The sequence below is a fragment of the Cheilinus undulatus genome, linkage group 8 (genome assembly GCF_018320785.1).
Source record: "Cheilinus undulatus linkage group 8, ASM1832078v1, whole genome shotgun sequence".
Classification (NCBI taxonomy): domain Eukaryota; kingdom Metazoa; phylum Chordata; class Actinopteri; order Labriformes; family Labridae; genus Cheilinus; species Cheilinus undulatus.
In genome coordinates this window covers 29,604,219-29,626,136 of record NC_054872.1, presented here as the reverse complement: position 1 = coordinate 29,626,136, position 21,918 = coordinate 29,604,219, and the positions used below count along the sequence as shown (strand labels likewise).

Genomic DNA, 21,918 nt, shown 5'->3' with positions numbered 1-21,918 from the left:
GAGATAGCACATCCGCCTACTGCTTGATAGCGTTAGCTGCTATGTTTTGTACGCTCCATGTTACGTTAGGGATCATTGATAACACGATAATCAGTTGATTAAAAAAGGAGTGTGGATGTAAAAGCGAAAAAATGGGGAAAAAACACAAGAAGCACAAACCGGAGTGGAGGACAGTTGATGGTATATAATTGCATTTCTTACCTTTTATTACTGCAACGCTTTGTTCTAGTTAGCTTTGTGCTAGCTCTACATACTGACTGTAAGAACTGACAATATTGGTTTATTTATTTGTTTAAGTCAACTCTAATGGATTTAACGCGGGGCACCTACCCTGGCTGTACTGAGTAGTTCATTATTTCATTGAAATATTTTTTTATAATTCTCTAGTTAATATATTTATCATAACTAGTGCTGAGACTAAGTAATTAAAGTTTCTAACATTACATCGTTTTGACGTTGTCACCTAAAATATTACAATTTAACTCTTCTTTCAATGAGTGTGTCGGATTTATGTGTTTAATCGGCCCGGATTTCTACAAAGTAATGTCAATTAAATTAAATGTAGAATGAAAAATAAGTGACTGCGTAATTGTTCACCCCTGTCAGGGCAGTATTTAGTAGATGCGCCTTTGGCTGCAATCACAGACACTGCACATCTCGACACTGTCATTTTACTCCATTCTTCATTTTGCAACGAAGAATGGACTGAATGGAATTTAAGCCATTTATGTGTAGCTTTTGATGTATGCTTCAGGTCATTGTCTTGCTGGAAGATAAGCAAGCCATAGTTCTCGTGCAAACTGAATAAGATTGTCCCCCAAGATTTTCCTATGTTTGCTACATTCATTTAATCCTCTATCTTCACAAGCCTGAAATCCCAGGGCTGGTTGCCAAGAAGCATCCCCACAGCATGATGCTGCCAGCACTGTGCTACACAGTGGGAATGTTTGTTTCTGCTGATGTGCAGTGTTTGGTGTCATCAGACTAAAGAACTTCCCTCCATTCGCCTTTTGGTGAACTCTTTTGGAGATTTATAATTAGTTTTCTTCAACAGTGGCTTTCTCTTTGCCACTCTCCCATTTTGACTGGTGAAGAACCTGGCCAACAGGTTTGTTGTATGCAGTCTCCCATTTCAGCTGCTGAGGCTTGTAACTCTTACTAGTCTCCTTCTTGCATGGTCACTCAGTTTGTGAGGATGGTCTGATCTAGGCAGATTTACGCACATGCCATATTCCTTCCATTTCTTAATGATGGATTTAACTGATCTCTGGTGGATGTTAGGTGCCTTGGATTTTTTTTTGTATCCATCCAGACTTATACTTTCATTAACCTTTTCTTTCAGCATAATGTTACATTATTTCAGTAATAACAGGCATATTATGACTACTTGTTTAGAATCCACATCCAGGCGTCCAAAATAAGGTTAAGAAAAAACATTATACCCACCGCACCAATAGCAACATTATTCCACTCACCCTCTTACTCATTCTTCATCTTCTCACCTATGACAAATGTGTTTGCCATGTTGTTTATTCTTGCTGTAGACTTTGAAGACAAGGCCCTTGAGAAGCCCCTGAAGCTTGTACTCAAGGTTGGAGGGAGCGAGGTGACAGAGCTCTCAGGTTCAGGCCATGATTCCAGTTACTATGATGACCGATCAGATCATGAGCGAGAACGCCACAAAGAGAAAAAGAAGAAGAAGAAAAAAAAGTCTGAAAAGGATAAAGACAAATATGTGGATGATGAGGAGAGAAGACGGCGTAAGGTTAGTTCACTAAGGATTATTCTATTTCATCAAAGTTGGTCCTTTACTAATAGTGTCTAAAAAGAGCTCTTTATGTTTATTTTACAGGAGGAAAAGAGGAAGAAGAGAGAGCGAGAGCAGAATGAGTCAGAGGCAGCAGCTGCTACAGCTGCTGGAGCTGGTGTGCCTGTTGAACCTTTTACATTGTCAAAAACCATAAATATTGGATTAGAGGTGAGCCCTCTTACCTCTAGACTCAGAAATGGGCAATTATACCCGTGATGATTTTGTGTATTGGTCACTCACTATGAATGTATTTTATCAGCCAGAGGAGAAGAAGAAAAAGAAAGAGAGGTTTGAGATTGAGCCCCAGGTTGAGGAGTTTCACCCCCATGTGAAGGTGGAGGTAGAACAGCAAGGAGACAGACCGGTTAGAGCATGCAGGACACAACAAGGTAAGGCGGTCTGACTCTAACAGTTTTCTTTATATTTAATTTAAGCAAGTGTTCACTGGTAGATGTGTTGATATATATTTTTATGTTTGCAAAATCCAGAGAGCGAGTCAACTCCTCGTCAGCAGCTGCTGGAACACTTCTTGCGTCAGCTGCAAAGGTAAGGAGCTCTGATTTTGTCGAGTTTATTGTCCTGTTAAGTCATCTTCTATCCTTTTATAGAACAAGGCTGCTTCAGAAGAGTTTCAAATATTTCAAAAACAGAGATACAGAGAACTAAGGTGATTTCCCTTAAAAGATCAGGATTTGTCTTAGAATTTTCCTAGTTTTCCTTTGTCATTTTCCCTATTAACTTCAGTACTCACCTCTGGGACTTTTCCTGTAAATCTAAAAAAAAATAACAAGGAATAAGGAACTTTCAGGACTTTTCCCAGAAGTTTTCACCAATCTTCTCCAGTAATATTTTTGAAATTTTCAAAGGAAACATCACAAAATTTGGGTGAAATTTCCCAAGAAGTTTTACAGATTTTTGCAGAAACTTTCAGGAATCTTAAATAATACTTTAAAAGATTTGTTCATTCTTTATATGATGTCTCATTTTATTTAGTAACTTGGTTCTATCACATTTCTATCTGGGTTCCAAACAAAAAACATTTTTCATTTAAAAAATTCCAAATGATTGACTTGTATCAGAAGTTTGGGTCATGATTTGTCATTAATGAAGCTGCGACTGAAGGACTGTCCTAAACAAGTGAACGTGTTTGGCTTAAATATACTCAACATCATGATGCTCAACAAATGGATTGAATTGATTTTATTTCATTTTATTTTGATTGTTATTTGATTGGTTTTATTGATTTTATTTTATTTTGATTTTTACTTATTTTATTATATTTATTTTATATTTTATTAGTTTTATTTTCATGTGTTTTTTTATGTAATTTATTTACTATATTGATGGATTGCATTTTAGTCTCAGTTGCAATTATACAAATTTGTATTAATTAATTCAATTTCAAATATTTGTTTCAAGTATTCATGTCAAGCGATTTAGATTAATATCAAGGAAATTCAGATTCAGTTTCCGCTGACATCTCTTTGCTCATAGATTAAACCATTTAATTTTGGATTCTCTTTGTGCGTTTTTTTTTTGTTTGTTTTTTTTACTGAATTCTAATGTAAATTTGTCCCTATTTTTTACAATATTAATAACTGATTCTAAATAAACCAGCTGTGCTCATACATAGTCATCAGGAGACATGCCAATTTGATCTGGCACTTTCCCCTTACCCCAGCAAGTATCTAAAAATAGCAAAATTTGCATTTGTTGTTTTTTCCATTGCATACTCACTCACATGGGTAATATGCAAGAGTGGAATAAAAATTTCCCATAAACTTCCTGTAGGCTCTGATCTTTTTGGAAACATTTACTCATGTTCAGCAGCTAAATAACTGCTATTCTTTTAAAAAATAAAGGTCCCGTCACAGCAAAGTTATGCATCATTTTGCAGATGTATTTGCCATAGAATGCTATGAACATCTGGACTCCATTCGACTAAATTAGATCATGCAGTTTTAGGGTGTATTACAACCATATAACAACTCATTCAAGATCCAGTTATAATGTTTGTATTAGCCTGATAGATGTGATCCCTGCATGATCAGAAGAGGACCCCACACTCTAAATGATAACTTTAAACAGATCTAACCCATGATGATGTGTCACTTATCTTTTCAGAAAAGACCCCCATGGCTTCTTTGCATTCCCAGTAACTGATGCGATCGCTCCTGGTTACTCAATGATCATCAAACATCCCATGGATTTTAGCACCATGAAGGATAAGATTCAAAACAATGAGTACAACACCGTTACAGAATTTAAGGTAAGAAGAAACACAAAGAAAGAGTTTATTAGTCTATTGAAAGGTTAAAAAAATGTGAGAAATTGCATCATTCCCTCATGCGTGTCTGAATGCATTTTCACCTTCAGGCGGACTTTAAGCTGATGTGTGACAATGCCATGGTGTACAACAGACCAGAGACTGTCTATTACAAAGCTGCCAAAAAGCTGCTGCATACAGGCTTCAAGATGATGAGCAAGGTAATAAGATCAAAAAGATTATCATAAACAACTGTGTTGTATGGTTTCTTTTTTTGTAACTCAATCTATGTTTCCTGTCTTCATGTTTAACTTAATGGTAAAATAATTTACCAAGTATTTTTACTATTAGTTTGCGCTTTTAGAGCTTTTTTTCTTTTGTTTTTTTTGGCTATAGATTCCAAACACTATGCTTTGTGTTTAATTTGTGTGCTGAAAGTTAATTTTGTGGCATGCCTTAGGATCCTGTCTTGGGACCGTTGTTATTTACACTTTATATCAAGAGTATGAGTCATAATATTCTCAAACGAAATTTTCATTTATATGTGGACAACATTGTCATTAACAGCGTCTTCATTGTTTACAATAAGCTTTTGATGCTGTACAGCACACTGTGTGTAAGCTGAAATTAGTTTTGTATGCAGGCAAAACCATTGATGTCTTCAAACTCAAAGAAAAAGCAGCTTAGGCTGCCTTCTATTGCCAAGTCTCACAGTGATGGGACAGAGTCTATGTCTTCTAGTAGATACCTTGAGTTCTTGATGATGACCCACTACCTTTTAAGCTTTATATTAACAGCTTGTTCCCTGAGTTTGAGCTGTGGCTGGATTTTATTTTCAGAAATAAGTCTTGTTTTTCTTCTGCTGCAAAGAAGACTTGTTGCTGCTAATTTGATGCATTTGATTGATCACAGTGATGGTTTATGTTTGCATGCATCCTCTCAGTACCTTAAATCCTTGGATACTGTAAACCATTATTTATTTTATTTATTTATTTATATAGCACATTTAAAAACACAACAAAGTGCTGTGCATTAAGGAAAATAAATACAGATAAACATGGACAATCACAGGGGAAAAATAAAACAAACAAAAAAAACATGGGGCACTGAGGTTTATAACAAATCTTAAGTCCTTAACTCATCATTGTATTCTGTATGATCAAGTCGGTTGGCCTTCATGACTGCTCGTAGACAAAATCATTGGCATGTCCTTATTTATAAGGCCACACTTTTTGCTTTTTGTCCCCAAAGTGCCTCTTGAAATGGGCAAAAGGCGTATCAGATACACTGCTACTGCAGGAATCTGCTGCAGGAAAATGTGTGTCTTGGGCGACTGGTCTCTTTAAATCTTTTTAAAAGCAGATTAAAGACTGTCAAAGAAAATGCATCAGGTCGTAAATGTTTTTGAATTGGTTGATCTTTGTTTGTGGTGTTTCTATGTTTCATGTCTGCTACTTTGTTAGACATTCTGCTGCCTGCCATGACCAGGACACTCTTGTAACTGTGAATCTTCATCTATGTGAGGTTCTCCTGAGATAAACTAATTTAAATAGATGAAGGAACACATAAATAAGTTTTAAGTGAATAGCAGACAGATTACATCTTACAGTTAGTTATAGAAAACAATCAAAGCACTGTGACAGTATTTTCCAGCACCTTATGTATAAATAGAAATAATTTGGATAAAGTAAACCAAACAAATTTATAACAGCAACTTGGTGTTTGAAAATGTCCTAACTTTTTTAAAGAATTTCAGTCTGGATGGTATGATTTGACTGTATTGCTGAATATCTAAAACATCATCGAGCGTGGATTATTCCTTAAAAATCCCTACAGTCATCTCTGTCTCTCTCTTAATCATAATATAATAATAATTTTATTTATATAGCACTTTTAAAAACAAGGGTTTACAAAGTGCTTTGACATGCAGAAAAATAAAGCAGCAGAACCCGGCAAAGCAAAAACCAACTCAAAATAGACTAAAATAGCTGGAAGTAGCATAATAAGAACTGCCTAAATACAAACTCAAGAGCATGGATACAGGAAATAAAAAAATAAGAGGAGTGATGGATATTAAAACACAAATAAGAAGAATAAAAGATATTACAACAAGCCAAAGATTAGAAATGATAATGAAATAATAATAACAATAATAATAACAGTAAAATAGCAAAAGTAGCAGTAAAGATATTAATAATTAAAGTGGAGATTTAAAGGTAGAACAATGAATAAAGGAATAAATAGTCCATAAGTGTCCAGTTAAACAGATGCAGTTAAAGGTTACCCCCTTTTCCTTTGCCCTGTGTACAGGATCGCCTGCTGGCTCTGAAGCGCAGCATGTCTTTCATGCAGGACATGGACTACAATCAACAGGCGGCCATTTTGGGAGATGAAGACCTAATGACTGATTTACCTCCTCCAGAGATAATTCCCATGCCAGTGGAGTCAGCTAAAAAGTCCAAGAAGCAACCAGCCAAAGACATGAAGGAAGCCATCAGGTAGCCTTTAGATTGATTGTTGTGTCTACATCAGTCCTGGAAACCATTGGCTGTTATCTGACAATGATGTGTGGCTTTTGGGGCGATGGCCATTTCTTTTGTAGCTTTTTGTGTAGCGATAAAGCCCCCTCCACGAAGACTTCCTTTTTATCTATGTTGCCACCATTTATAGCTCAACTAGAAACTTAACAAGCCCAAATGGAGTAGGTACAGATATCTGTTCTAAGATGTTGCAGAAGACTCTTGAGATTGCATTATGGCAGACTATGATCTGCCTTGTTTGCTCTCTGTTTTCTTTCGTACAGTCAACGCCCACCTTGATGTAACTGAACATTACTGCAAGGAATGTTAACTAAATTCTAGGGATGTTACAATATCTTTCAGTAATACACATATTGATACAAATATGAACAGTATCAATCCATACTAGAAAAACGTATTTCAGTACTCTTTTTAAACCATAACAGAGCTCTGTGCCCTCTTGATTTCTCTTGTTTGACTCTAGTAGCTAAAGAACAGAGGCTAAAAATAAAGTATATACTCTGATAAACTGTCAGAGAATTAAAGTAAAGGAATTATATTTATTCACAAGGTGAGTTTAATCACGTTTTGGCTGGATCTGTAAAAAGAGGATATATCTGGATCAGTGTTACTCTACCCTGCTCAACTAAAGAGTCAAAATGTTCAAAAATAACTTTACAAAAGCCACAGACCAAACCTGAGGGGGTCCAATAAGTACTAAATAAAAATACTAACCATAGCATACAGAGAGCTTGGTTTCAGCTTTCATTTACACCATTTTCTTTTATCTATAGTCAATTAAAGTCATTATTTGGGTAAAAAAGATACTTCAAGCCACTACGTTTTATCCCCATTGCCAACTCTGTCAGATGATGGTCATGCTTGTTTTACAAAATAATGCATTTTCCTCCGTTCATTTTATTCTGCTAAAATACCCGCTATTCCATATGAAATAATAACTAATGGATTTAAAGTTATTTGTTTAGTATGGTTGATATTAAAGATAAAGTGAGAAAATCATAAGCATTTTGAGATGAGATGCTTAAGATTGGTTAAAAAAAAATAATTGGAAATAATACATTTTATTTCTAAATAACATTACTGAACACAACTATTAGAAAAGTAAAAACTTGATATTTATCTTGAAATAATAAAAATAAAAATGGAATACATTTTAGTGTGTCTGGCAGAGTTGACAAAAACTCTAGGTATGATTATTAAAAACAGTTAGATTTTGGAAAAATGTTGAATTAAAATTCTGTTCCTTCTCACAACTATTAATTGAGACCTCAGCCTACAAAAATATCCACTTTAAATTAATGTTGTAGAACAAAAGTACAAAGTCAAGTCTTGAACATGTTTTGTCTCTTTTCTTAAGAATCAGTGATATTTATCTCCCATGTTCTCTCATGTGCAAATCCAATGGAAATACAGACAAAAAATTAAGGTTGACAATCAAATGTGACTTTTAAAGCCTATTGTATAAGAGTGGGAAAATAACCGGTTGATGTGAGTTGCTGTGGATCATTCCTGATGTCAAAGTTTCCCTTTTCTAAGGTTTTTCTGGGGAAATTATTTTTCCAAGTAAGACTTAAAAGAGCCACAAGTCTTTGCAAAAGAGCCACTTGTGGCTCAAGATCCACAGGCTGGGTATCACTGAACTAAATCAAATATGTATACTTAAGGAAATAATGACCAGTAGGGTAGTTGTGAGCATTAAACATCCTGTGATTCAGCACCCTGTCTGTACAGTGAACCACTAAAACTGTCCTCTCTGTTCTTTTAGTTACCTGTATGAGCCAGAGGGAAATGCTTGCAGTTTGACTGACAGTACAGCAGAGGAGCACGTACTTGCACTCGTTGAGCACGCTGCTGATGAAGCTCGAGATCGGATCAACAGATACATGCCCACCTCCAAGGTTTTCCTCATTGAGATTCAAGAAACCAACTTCAGTGAATAGTTGTACTACTTTCAGAGACATGTTGTTGAAGCAATGAAGAGTTTCCCTAAGAGTTTCTCTGCTGTGTATTTTCAGATTGGATACTTGCGTAAAGAGACAGACAGTTCTCTTCTGTATACTGTTGTGAATCAGCAGGACCCTGACGCAGAAGGTATGTTTATGATTGTGAAACATCCTTCAAACTTTATCTAAGCACATGATATGCACCAATCTCACATAATATGTAATTTTAGTATCTAATGTGCTTCTCTTTTTACACAGAAGAGGAGACTCATAAAGTGGACTTGAGCTCTTTGTCAAATAAGCTTCTACCTGGTTTAACAACGTTGGGTTTCAAAGATGACAGGAGACACAAAGGTATGAATGCACTTTCTGACATTTTATTAATAGACGTCTTTAGGGTATTGTATTGGTCAGTTTCTTACTTTAATTATCAAAAATGGCAGGCATTATGTGCAAAACATTGCTATGGTTTTTGTACAGCTTAGCAAGTATAAAGCAAGTGTAATTTGGTTGAACTGATTCCTCTTCTGCACATTTGCCTTAACAAATGTTTTTTTCCCACAAGTTTTAGCACTTTTAATACTATTGTCCATTAAAATAACAGGAATTGTATCATTTTTAAACAATGTGGAATCCCAAAAATATTTTTAAAGTATTAGTCTGTGTCATCAAATAATCATAATAGCTACGTTACAACGCAAAATGTGGCTTATAAAAGTTATGCTTTTTTTTGCTCTGTGTAGTTACATTCCTCAGCAGTGCCTACAATGTACAGAGCCTTCAGAAGAACTCAGTCTTTCCAGACCTGCTGTCTGATGAGGTGGACATGCTTTATTCAGCCTATGGAGATGATACAGGTGTACAGTGTGCTCTCAGGTAGGAGGAACTTTCAATTTTACTTTAAACTAGTGGTTCTCAACTGGTGGGTCGGGAGTCAGGAGCCAGAAGTGGGTCACCAGTGTGTGCCTGGAAAGAAATGTTTGAGAAAAGTCTATGAGACTACAGCGTCTGTTTTGTTGCACATTTTGCACAGTCTGCGGTCCAAATCGTACATGTTTTATTTAAATCAATCTTATTGGTTGAAAAATACCTGAAATTTGGGTTGCACTTTCTCACTGAGGAGTTGATGGTTGGTCCTGAGGCCCAACCAGTTGAGAACCAACAGCTTACACTACAGTATATTCTTACATTGCTTTATCTCAGGGAAAATACGGCCTGTGTTCAGCTTTTATTTTGTTGATTTTCAACCAAAGCATCCAGGAGTTTGTCAAAGGCTGTGGAAGTATCACCAAGCGCTGGGTTGATGGGCTCCTCGACAAGATGACAGTGGGGGATCACACCAAAGCTGTCAGTCAAATTAGACAGGTATTTGCTTTTTTACTTCACGCTCATTAAAAATAACTAACACACATTGTTCCAGAGTTTTCCTGTTTCTATGAATTAAGTTTCTAACATTAATGATGAACATTTTACATTTCAGAAAAGAAACATGATGCCAAAGCCTGATGAAAACAAATCCAACATCTGTGACATGCAGGTAAGCTGAAGTCGCTGTTTAAAGTGACAGAAACTGCAGTTTGTTTCACAACACTCTGATGAAGCTGTGTATTATTTTTGCAGATGACAGATGGCACTGGCCTAGGAGAGAGTGGCTCAGTCCTGGACTTCATGTCAATGAAGAGCTATTCTGACATGTCTCTAGATATATCCATGCTGAACTCATTAGGTGATTATACAAAGCAGCTCTGTCTGAGTGGCTGCATTTGCATGTACACTGATAATCCTAGCATAATCTTATTAAGATAGTAAGTTAGCTTTGTGCTGCCGCAGTGTAAAGAGATCAGATGTGAAAGAGTATTTAACAGTATGATATACAGGTGAACACTTCAATCCCATTAAATTCACAAGCAGAGCCACACTTTTTGACTGCCTGCAATGATCACGTCTGCCGTGTTTGTTCATCAGGTAAAACAGTTAAAAAAGAGCCTGGGAACGAGGAGGGTCAGCAACACTTTGACGACACAGACAAACTCCTGCAGGAGTTCCAGGAGACCCAGGTGGATAGAGTTGGCTCCAGACCCTCGTCCAACCTGTCCTCACTCTCAAACACCTCGGAGAGGGACCAGCACCACTTAGGTAACCATATATGAGTGGATCTAAATAAATACACAATGAATAGGTAGCACTACTAATGTAATTGTGTGGCAGTTTTTGTATGTTAAACATGTTGGCATCACTGACTATACAAAAAGATAGATGTTGCATCACCCCATTGTACGAGAGTGAAGCCAAAATATTCCAGTGCTGGAACCAGATTTTTCATTGCAACAACGCTGTCAGTCATGGCATTTTACTCGTTTTAGAATCAGATGACAAAGAAAAAAAAAACTACTTCTAAATAGATTAGAAGTAGTCTCATTATGTTTTGACTCATCACCCTCCCTTTAAAGTGGAGGATGTGGGGTTTATGAGCAATTCTGCGGCCAGTTGCTGGGGAGCTCTAAATCTTTTGATTTTACTTTGAGGGAGGTGCCATCTTATTAATTTCCTTAAACTGTCAATGATTGGCATCAGATTATAAATAAACAGGGTACTAAGCTGTTCCAACTCTTTTGTAAATAACACTCAACCTCTTCAATTCTGCAAAGATTTTTTTATTTCATAGTCGTAACCTGAAAACCATCTTTTCTTGCAGGGAGCCCATCACACCTGGGTGTTGGAGATCAGTCTGAAATGGTTCATGACCCCTACGAGTTCCTTCAGTCTCCGGAGTCAGAGGGTGCAGCCAACAGCTGACCACACACACGGCCATTTTGTTACCCTGGTGTCAACGATACTAGGAATGCAGCCGTGGCCTGTTTAAACACTGTGGCGACAGCAGGAGCTTCTGCCATGTTTTAATTACCTTAAATGATTGTATAGACTGTTTGTAGTGTAACTGTATGGTTTTGTATACCTTGTAAAATAAATGTGTGTGTGCATATTTTAAAATGTGCGATTCAATAAGCATTTTATATTTGTTACACCGGGATTGGAATTCTATATATTGAAGTATCAGCTTCAAATATGGGAGATGTGTAGTTATAAAACATTATTTGCAATTAAAGAATGTAATATGGACAGGTTTAAGCAAGGATGCACAGCAGTGATTTATGCAGCTGTAACCTTCCACTAACTGGATTGAATTGAGCTACGTTTACTTCTGTGAGATGACTCAGGGTGTGAAGACACTAAAAGGAAGTGAAAATATGGCAGTATACGTATACGTTCACAATTGTGTTGCATGACAATCTTGAGATCAAATTTAATGATGAACGCAGTTGAAAAAGCAGAAGTATCATAAGCACGTCTCGCATACAGTTCCCCTTGCTATGATAGGAACAAATAATCTGTTATGAGTTTATATTCTCCAAGGACAAAAGGAGAATGATGGCCACATTGATGCTTCAGAGTCCCTGAAGTGCCTCAACAAAAAGCTGTCTTGAATAGGTGTAGCGCACATGCGCAGTACGTCAGTTTCCATAGAGCTGCTGCGACGTGCTGAGTGAGTTGATTCTTCAACTTCTGACGCTAAGGACGCGAGTCCTTCAACAACACAAATACAAGGACGTCTCAGCTTTTAGGTCCTTATTTTCCTTCCCATTTCTCTTTTTAATCCTTATCTTCTGTTTAGAAATGTTTCACGACATTCTGTCGCTGTAAATTTCGCCTTTTCCATCATGTAAATCTAACATTTTGAAGCACCTGCCAGCCTGACTCATCCTGGGATTTCAAGCGGTGGAAAATTCGTCTTTATCGGAACAACGTTTTAATGTTATGGTCCCTTTCTGTCGTCGGTAAAAGTAAGTAATTATTAAATAATCGAACTTAATCTATGTCCTGTCTTACTGGTGATTTTTGGCATAACTTTGTTCCTTATTTTAAAGCATAAACTCTAAAGTTTCTTAGTTTTAATGCAAAGCTTGGAGTAAGCGAAACCTCCAACCAATTGTAGCTTATCGTTAAACGGGGGTAAAATAAATGAAACATTAGGACGTAGTCTGAGACTTTTGTCTCTTTATTTAGTGTTAAATTTGTCTGTAGGTCTAATTAAGGGATGAACAAAAGCGTTTATAAGTGGCTGTTTGTTAAAGCCCAATTATAGTTGATTATTTCCACGTTTGTGTCTCATTCAAAGAACTTTTGACAGAGTTCATTGTGATCTCAGACATGAGGCAAAACATGTGAGAGCAGGGCTTTTTAGAAAGAAAGGGATGTTGCACTTTGTTAAACTCGTCTGCCCTGATCAGCTGTTTTCCTGCAACATAAGTGACAATATCCTCCTTGTTTTATGTGCATTTTTCTGTAGCAAAGAAGGGGCATCTACTACTGCCTGTTGTCACACCATTCACAGCTGCTACTTTACTAAGAAATCTTTTCTTCACTTAATGCGAGAGCTTGGCCTCAGTTCCTATCTTTGGCAAAGGTTAAAATGATGCATGTTTGATAGAAAACGTATGTAATGTGCTGACTGTCTTATTTCCCAGAAAGTTAGGTGAAAGTAATAAGGGCTTAGCAGCCACTATCATACTCCGCTCATTTCCCTACTCATTTCCCCACCAAATGCTGCCACTGTCTGCATTGACTCTTTCCTGACAGACCTGCTGTAGTATGTGCAATGCTTGAATGAATGTTGAAGCATTTCCACTCCTGACTGTGTCCATTCTCCTGTGTTGTCCAGATGAACTGCTTCAATCAAAAGCTGAGACGGACCGCTCCAATGCGGGGCAGCAGCAGAAATGAGCTGGTCCCCTCCAAGCCTCCCCGAGTGAACGGATGGTCATGGCCCCTGCAGGCTTTCCAAGTGGCAGGCTGGATGGTGTACAGCTACTTGGCTATAGTCAGTTTCGGCATCTTCATCCCTCTTCTACCTGTGCCGTGGAACCATGTGCTTTACGCCGTATCCTTAACACGCAGCTGAAACCCTATTGGAGCTGACTGTTAAGTGTGCACCAATGGCCCTTTTCAGATTTGAATATGGAGCAAACATTATAGTCTCCGCTTCACTTTTGTTTGTGCTGTTGGATGAAACAAGGGTTTGTTTGTATGAGCTGTAGGCATGGGTCTTGCTGCACCAGACATGACTCTGTCTCTGTTTCTGTGCTCTATGAAGCCAAAAACATGATCAGTGGGGGTTTTGTTACATGTTGAACACTGCATCATATTATCACTGGTTTGTTTTTGTGCAGCTTTAGTCAAGCGTATAGAAAAGTTGATGTTTTCTATAGGGTTGTCAAACTACCAGTATTTCAACTTGAACTGAATTCTTGTAAAAATCAAACGAGTTAGTTGTTATGACTTCAAGGAATGGCTTCCTTTTTTCCTCCAGGCTTCATTCAGGCTCATTTCAGAGGTGTGAGCCTGAAAAATTAAACAAAATTCCCTCAGGTTTTCTTTCAGTTTCAGGGTATTACTCAGCATCATGATCATGTTTTTTAAAAAGTGAAAGGTCAGGCTCTGTCTGATCTGTGATCAAGAAGGGAAGAGAACAACTTTTACAATGTTTGAATACCATTTCTGTTGGTTCCAGGTAGTCTGGGAGACTTTATGCGTTTTTTGAAGCTACCCTTCAAACCTGAGTCGGAGTGGACCGAAATATTAGTCTCATTTAGAGTCACAGAAATCTCTTGATTGCAGTGATTTCCTTAAAAGGTTGTGCAACAAAATATTAGGTTAAGGGTACCATCATTTTTGTCCAGTTCTGTGAGTTTGTTTTTTAAAATTATTCTGTTGAACCAAGATTTAAAAGCAATGCCTGATTTTCATTACTTAATTATCAGTAAGTTTTTATTTATTTTTACTTTTGTCACTTTCAAGTTATTTCATTGACCATTGTGGGTTTTTCTTTTTTTAACGAAAGGGTAGCAATAATTTTTTCCACGTGTATATACATCTGTGTTGTTTTTTTAAGTTTCACTTTTATCTCCTCCTGTTCATAACATTGCACTTGTTAAAGGTCTGAATGATTTGTTGCACATTTGTTTATATCTTTTCCTTATTTTCCTTGACTTTTGCTGTTTATAGCTGACGGGTATAACATTTATTGTGCACTTCTTCACACATATAGCTACTCTGACTATAGACCCTGCAGATGCAAGTGTGAGGGCAAAGCAGAGTTATTCCAGCCCAATGCCGCTGTTTGACCGAACAAAGCAACCACATGTCATCCAGGACCTGCACTGTTATCTATGTGATGTCAAAGTGTAAGTGTTCTACTTTGATGAATTTTAATATGGACAGCGCTTCTGAGTCTCCTTCTGTTGTGCTAAATCGAAGCCCCACAGTGGGTGCTGACATGTTACTCTAGTCACATAATTTGAAGCTAAGACATTGGCATGTGCTCAGCTAATCCAGTTGAGAGCAGTGCAAGGATTGGCATTTGTCAACAAAGCTGTCAGTCATGGTGGTCAATTTGGTCTTTTTCCTTGTCAAATAACTAATAAAACTAAAACTGCTAAGACGAACAAAAACTTGTCATTTTGATAACTACTGGATGAGATAGGCTCCAGCCCCCCCGTGACCCCTACTGGGATAAGCAGAATAGAAAATGGATGGATGGATGGATGGGATAGATGTGCCAGTATCCAGATTTGGAAAAAAATAGTTTGACGGTTTGACTCATGTCCCATCTATAAACATGGGAGAGACTGGATTTTATTCCCTGTACTGCAGCCAGTTAGCAAGGAAAGCTCTAAATATTATTAGCTTCATTCCCAGGCAGCTGTTGCTATGTCCATTTAAATACAAGGTCTCTGGCTTTAAATTAATATTCTCTTCTGTGATTTTAAATTAAAAAATATGTACTCTCAACTTGATTATTTTCAGGGGCCCCAAAGTAAAACACTGTGGTGTTTGCAACAAGTGTGTGGAAGACTTTGACCACCATTGCAAGTGGCTGAACACCTGTGTAGGAGGCAGAAACTACTGGTAAAATAGGGTTTTGGAGAATCCAGTGAATGTCTTTTTCTTTCTCATGTTCTGTTTGAATTTGAAAATTGTGTTCCTTTCTGTCTCATCTTCAGGTGCTTCTTTGTGGCACTGGTTTCCGCCACGCTCGGGGTCTTTCTGCTTGTTGTTGTCATCTTGTTTGTCTTTATTCAGCATTATCTTGATCCAAATAGCCTTCGAACTGCTCCACAGTTTGACAGTGAGTCTACATAATACATTTTTTGTCTCCTAGTTGGGTCATTTTGTGCTATAATGTTTTCTTTCCTTTTTGTGTGTCCGCAGGTCTTCTGGGTAATGGTACTTGGTTGATGTTTTTACCCTTAGCACCCATAAAAACTACTTCAGCAGGCCTTGTTATTTTAGCCTTCCTAACAGTCATGCTGAGCATTACCTGCCTGCTGCTGTTCGCCCACCTGTTGGGCTTCCACTTCTACCTCTGTGAGTTGCAACATCTCCAGGTACAATTTTAAACAGCTTTTTCCCCCTAATCTAGTCTCTAACTTTTCTTTTTTTTTTTTTGTCTTGATTTAAAGTTTACAAAGGTATAAGCACATATGATTATGTTAAAATGCAGCGGCAAAAAGAAGCCAGGCACAGAGACACTGAAGCGGGAAATCCACACAATGTAAAAATCAATAACAAGACCCCACAGGTGAGCTATGCTCTTTTCTCTCCTGTCTGCACTCACACTCTTTAACATGCTGTGTGTAAAACTTTTTTTCTGTTTTAAAGAATCAAGCAAGCTCAATTGACTGTGAGCCAGCTTTGTCACAGACTTCAAGGTAATACAAATACTTGAAAATATTTCTTTCATTTTTTTAAAGAGATATTTAACCTCTTTTTTTTGTTACAGTTCCTGCACATTTGAAGATAAAGGCCAACTCACTAGCCGACTTTCAGAGTCTATATGCACTGAGGTAGTTATGTCATCTTATATCACCTTTTTAATATGTTTACATAATTCGGATTGTTAATGTGCCATTACATTTGTTTTGGTTTAGCTGGACAATTTTAAGAAATCAACTGAGAAGGAGAACGGTTTTCCTTATAGGACGGACGATCTAACAGAGAAAACAGCAAGTAAGGAAGTGAAGAAACTCTCTTGTTTGTCTTTGTTGTCCTTATTTTTAAAGATGGCAGAGGAACTATTTTGAAAAACATCCAAAAATGTAATCCAAATGCATACAACACAAATTATATCTAACAATAGATTCACATGTTCAGTAGATAAATTATGTGCTAAGGACGTTACAGACACACTTAAAGGTTGTGTTTACCAGTATTCATTGTAGTGAAGTGTGTTCAAACTACCTCATTTAGTCCAAGCTTTATGTAAATAACACTTTTCTCTTGTTGTTTCCTGATTATTAAAGGGGAAATGTCTGTAGGTGATATGAAAAGCTGGAAGCATGATGTTGATGAAGTGGTCCGGAGTGATAGTGTGAAGTCGGTGGATGGTGTCCCCGAGGTGCAGGATCCTCTGGGCAGCTCAGTGGTGACTCAAGAGGATACATAACTCGATATTTTACTCTCTGGAACTATTTATTATGATATTATGCTTCAGGAAACTGAGCCACACAACAATGGACTATTTTTTATTGGAATATAACAGGCAATTTTTTAAAGACTTGACATACCAGTGTGATACAGATCATGGACGTTTTTTATACATGCTTCATAACTGTGAGGCCATTGTTGTGTTTTATCTGTTTTTTAAAACTATACTGTTTTTTTATGCCAGCGGTTAAATTATTCAAAGCGTTGTTTTATCTTACTATGTGTATAGAGAGCCAAAGTCCCGCCCTTCTTTCAGGTTAGCCTCTGTTGTATTGTCTCCATTAAGATGAAGGGATTGAATTAATTTTGCACAATCCTAAAGCAGAAATATTTTGGCCAAGTTACTTTAGGTTTCTTAAAGAACTTGTTTTGGTGCTTGCATTTTTGTAGATGAAAGGAGCATAGCAGTTACTAACCTGAAATGGGGACAACTGTCTTTCTTTCTGTTTTTTTAAATTGCTGATTTTTTTAATTTAAGTTGACTGTGTTTAGTGACTGTTTAAACTGAAATTTAAAGTAAAGAATATTTTTAATTGTTCATGGTTCTTGTTTATTGCCCTGGATCTATGCTTTTATATGTCATCAGGTGCTGCTTTACGTTACATTTCTTCAGAAAGGACGGACACGGGGTGATGAAAGCCTCGTGGTTAGGTTCATGCACCCATGTTTATACAGTGCGTTCAGAAAGTATTCAGACCCCCTTTGCGTTTTTAAGTTTTTTTATGTTGCAGCCCTATGCTACAATTGTTTCAATTCATTTTTTCTCTCATTAATCTACATTCAGTACCCCATAATCACAAAATGAAAACAGAATAATATATTTTTTTGCAAATTTATTTAAAGAAAAAATGTATGTATCAAGTTGACATAAGTAGTCAGACCATGTACCCAGTACTTAGGTGAAGCACCTTTGGTAGCAGGAATACCTTTGAGAAATTACAAGCTTTGCATACTTGGATTGGGGGATTTTCTGTCATTCTCCTTTGTGAATCCTCTCAAACTCAGTCTAGCTGGATGGGGACTGTTGCTGGACAGCCTTTTAATGAGCAGTGGCTGGTTTCCTCCAAACATCATAGTCTGTGAGTTATTCAGGTGCTTTTTTTTTGCAAGCTCAAAGAAGCCTTTCATGTGATTTGCACTGAGGAGAGGCTTCCATCTAGCCACTCTACCATAAAGCCAGATCACTGGAGGGCTGTAGTGATGGTTGCCCTTCTGGAACTTTGTCCCATCTCCACACAGGATCTCTGGAGCTCAGTCAGATTGACCTCTCCACCAATTACTCAGTTTAGGTGGATGAAAAGCTCTTGGAAGAGTCCTGGGACTTCCCAATCTTATTCGATTGAAGAATTATGGGAACCACTGTGCTCTTTGGAACCTTCAGTGCAGCAGATTTTTTTGTAGCCTTTTCCAGATCTGTGCCTTGCAACAATCCTGTCTGAGCTCTGCAGGCAGTTCCTTTGACCTCATGGCTTGGTATTTGCTCTGATATGCATTGTCAGCTGTGAGGCCTTCTATAGAGTGTGCCTAAATTAATTTGATTGCCATTGGTTGGATTTCACTCAAGGTGTAGAAACATCTCAGCAACGATTAAGAGAGATGGGAGGAACCTGAACTAAATTTCAAGTGTTGCTGCAGAGTTTGAATGCTTATGTCAAATTGAAATTTAAAACCACCACTGCACAGATTAAAACAAAGCAGCTACTATATTGGTTAAACATGTGTTTTATTCAAGTGAGACTGAAAGTAGCCAAACAGTCAGTCTAGTGTGGACCAAAAATAGACAAAGAGTTCATCATACCAGAATCTTTCGGGGAACAACAGAAGACGAGGGTTGTGGAAGAACCACTTCTTTCATTCTGACATGACAAAAACTTGAACTGAAATTGAACTGAAACAACATAATGCAGTATTTCAACTATTTATTAATGCATGACCAACTCTGATGGTAAGAACTGACTCAGAAGTAAATGTGGGTGGGGAAACTGCTCCAAGAGATCAAGATTTAAAGAATAAGCATCTAAGATGAGAGTAAAGGTTGAGATGATGCAAGAAAAACTTACCAACATTTTCTATTGTGTGACAAAGTACATTACTATTGGTGTTTTGGTTGCTCATCTTAAGGGCACATCTTTTCTGTAGCTCAAATACACCTGCAGGCTTTTATGCATTTAGCTATGGAGCAGGTTTTAGTGACGACCTTGGACAGCAACCTGAAGCTTGTGGTATGATGGAGAAATGTGTAGCTCTCTTCAAATTTACATTCCAGCAATGAGATAAATCTATCTGCTCTGAGATGCAACAATCTAATCATACCCTTCACTGACAAGCTAATTGTTCTTTGTACACCCCTCAAGCAGTTCCTTCCAGAGTAATATGTTTGATTTAAACCAGCTTCTCACATAGTAAAACAAACTGTCTTTATGTTCCGTGAGCTATATTAATACACTGATCATCCATTTTACTTTTCTGCATTTTTGTTGAATATTTATTAACTCCTTGGCTGCTGATACTATTGTGGTCTATTTCTGATTTGTTTCAATCCAGTTCATTTGTAGACTGTTGCATATTTTCACCAGTAGAGGGCACTAAAGGGCTAGCACCCAGATATACACAGTTACAGAGAGATTTCCTTAGAGTAATGTAAGATTTTTTTATTTAAATTTTCTGACAATGAGGAATAATTTTTCCTTGTTTTCTTCATACCTATAATCAGCCACAGCTTCATTTTGAGGTTACAAAGTTAAAAAAGGATATCTAATGTTTAACAAGGGAAGCCAAAAGCAAACATAACCCTCTACTTTAAAATTAAGAACAATCAAATGGTCCATGTTTGTCTTTAAAGGCTGCATTGTGGTGCAGTCGTTAGCACTGTTCTCACAGCAAGAAGGTTCCTGGTTCAAATACTGGGCCTTTCTGTGTGGAGTTTGCATTTGTGGGTTCTTTCCGGGTGCTATGGCTTTTCCCCACAGTCCTGAGACATGCTCTTAAGGTTCGTTAGTGACTATAAAATACTCGTAGGTGTGAGTGTGAAGGTGAATGTTTGTCTTTCTCTGCATGCCAGCCCTGTGATTGACAGGGAACCAGTTCATTGTGTCCAGTGCCTACAAAAAAATGTTGACCCCCTTCGGTGTTTTACCCCTACATTGATTTTATATCAATCACGGTCAATGTATATGAGCTTTTTTGATGAAAAAATTACTCTTTAATGTCTAAGTGAAATTAGATTTCTACAAAGTAATGCCAATTCAACTAAATATGTAGCCTAATGTAAAATGAGTGACTGCATAAATATTTACCTCCTTTAAAGAAACTGACCTAATTCAACAGAGGTCCAGCCAGTTGGTGCCAGTAGAGTCAAAATTAGTGAAATGGTGATCATCTGAGAGCAGTGAATGTGTCTCAGGGGATTATAGTAGAAAGACACCAGTGTGCTGAAGGTCCAGTTCAGCACACTGGAATAAAAGGTTATTGAAAAGTATAAGACATGGGATGGATACAAATATATTTCCAAGGCACTGAACATCCCCCTGATTTTAGTTAAATCCATCATCAAGAAATAGAAGAACTATGCCTAGATCAGGCCATCCTCACAAACGGAGTGACCTTGCAAGAAAGACTAGTGAGTAAGGCCACCAAGACACATGACTGTTACAAGCTTCTGCAGCTGAGATGGGAGACTCTGCATACGACAACTTTTACTGGGTTCTTCACCAGTCAAAGCTTTATGGGAGAGTGGTAAAGAGAAAGCCACTGTTGAAGAAAACTCACACAAAACCTTGACTAGAATTTGCCAAAAAGCATGTGGGAGACTCCATGGTCAAGTGGAACAAAGTTCTCTGGTCTGATGACGTGCTTTTTGTCCATCAGGCAAGATGCTATGTTTGGCAGACACCAAACACTGCACATCACCACAAACACATCCCCAATGTGAAGCACAGTGGTGGCAGCATCATGCGCTGGGGATGCTTCTCATCAGCTAGCCCCAGAAGGATGTAAAGATAGAGGATATATAGGAAAATCCTGGAGGACAATCTTATTCAGTCTGCAGGAAAACTACGACTCGGAAGATCTATTTTCCAGAAGGACAATGATCTATAGCATACAGCGAAAGCTACATGGAAATGGTTTAAAGACAAGTGAATGTTCTGAAGTGGCTGAGTCAAAGCCCAGATCTCAATCCAAGAGAGATTTTGTGGCTGGACTTGAAAACAGCAGTTCACACCTAACCCCTGTGTAACCTGACAGAGCTTAAGCAGTTTTGCAAAAAAAAGATGGGGTAAAATTACAGTATCCAGATGCCCTTATTTTGTTTAATGACATTAATTTGCAGAAATCTGTTTTCACTTTAAATTACAGAGGATTTTTTGTCAGAAAGCCAAAATATTTTGACCATGGTTGATTTATAAAATCAATAAAAGGATCAAACATCCACAGGGGTGAATAATAGGAACTGTCTATCAATGGGTGACAGCTTGGCTCCTGCCCCCTACAACCCTGAATGGGACAAGTGGTTTAGATAATGATGGATATTTATTTATATTTTCAATCATATTGCAACATATTGTCATATCCCTGTAACCAACAATGTTGAATCCCTCTTATATCATTTGCTTTGTCTCTAAAATATGGATACAAAATGCAATCACCTACAAAATCCTTAAGAGGGAATTATTTCATGAAAAAACAAACAAACAAAATAAAGCAGTTTAAATTATGTAAGTTGTTTGAACATAATTCTACACCTTTCTGTATATAATTTCCATGGTAATGGTGTCTAAATAGGTAAAGCCTCTCTGTGGGAAATGTGCTGCTGTC

At 37.5% G+C, this 21,918-nt stretch overlaps 2 protein-coding genes across 4 annotated transcripts; both read left to right on the top strand.

Moving 5' to 3' along the window:
• The first annotated feature begins 9 nt into the window (after window positions 1-9).
• On the top strand, window positions 10-11,544 carry brd9 (bromodomain containing 9). 2 transcript variants are annotated; one of them, XM_041794123.1, is made up of 17 exons: window positions 10-180; window positions 1,545-1,765; window positions 1,853-1,978; window positions 2,070-2,199; window positions 2,299-2,356; window positions 3,935-4,079; window positions 4,187-4,297; window positions 6,387-6,574; window positions 8,382-8,514; window positions 8,632-8,707; window positions 8,821-8,913; window positions 9,303-9,435; window positions 9,813-9,924; window positions 10,040-10,096; window positions 10,180-10,285; window positions 10,525-10,695; window positions 11,255-11,544. In XM_041794123.1, the coding sequence occupies exons 1-17, from the start codon at window positions 132-134 to the stop codon at window positions 11,353-11,355; spliced, it is 2,010 nt and encodes a 669-aa protein (XP_041650057.1). In that variant the 5' UTR covers window positions 10-131; the 3' UTR covers window positions 11,356-11,544. The 2 variants fall into 2 exon arrangements, with proteins under 2 accessions (XP_041650057.1, XP_041650056.1); XM_041794122.1 differs by having other exon boundaries at window positions 8,818-8,913.
• A 536-nt stretch (window positions 11,545-12,080) lies between these two features.
• Window positions 12,081-17,602, top strand: zdhhc11 (zinc finger DHHC-type containing 11). 2 transcript variants are annotated; one of them, XM_041793745.1, is made up of 11 exons: window positions 12,081-12,401; window positions 13,280-13,498; window positions 14,623-14,801; window positions 15,424-15,525; window positions 15,621-15,745; window positions 15,829-15,984; window positions 16,080-16,198; window positions 16,279-16,328; window positions 16,400-16,463; window positions 16,548-16,626; window positions 16,920-17,602. In XM_041793745.1, exons 2-11 carry the CDS (start codon window positions 13,280-13,282, stop codon window positions 17,060-17,062), a joined length of 1,236 nt encoding a protein of 411 aa, XP_041649679.1. In that variant the 5' UTR covers window positions 12,081-12,401; the 3' UTR covers window positions 17,063-17,602. The 2 variants fall into 2 exon arrangements, with proteins under 2 accessions (XP_041649679.1, XP_041649680.1); XM_041793746.1 differs by lacking the exon at window positions 12,081-12,401 and adding an exon at window positions 12,769-13,024.
• The last annotated feature ends 4,316 nt before the right edge of the window (window positions 17,603-21,918 follow it).

Excerpts from the sequence above, each read along its gene's own strand:
- brd9 (XM_041794122.1), top strand. The coding sequence starts at position 132 with ATGGGGAAAAAACACAAGAAGCACAAACCGGAGTGGAGGACAGTTGAT. Across the intron at positions 6,575-8,381 it reads GACATGAAGGAAGCCATCAG|TTACCTGTATGAGCCAGAGG; the intron begins GTAGCCTTTAGA and ends CTGTTCTTTTAG. Across the intron at positions 9,436-9,812 it reads GGTGTACAGTGTGCTCTCAG|CATCCAGGAGTTTGTCAAAG; the intron begins GTAGGAGGAACT and ends TTTCAACCAAAG.
- zdhhc11 (XM_041793745.1), top strand. The coding sequence starts at position 13,280 with ATGAACTGCTTCAATCAAAAGCTGAGACGGACCGCTCCAATGCGGGGC. Across the intron at positions 15,746-15,828 it reads AACTGCTCCACAGTTTGACA|GTCTTCTGGGTAATGGTACT; the intron begins GTGAGTCTACAT and ends GTGTGTCCGCAG. Across the intron at positions 15,985-16,079 it reads GGGCTTCCACTTCTACCTCT|TTTACAAAGGTATAAGCACA; the intron begins GTGAGTTGCAAC and ends CTTGATTTAAAG.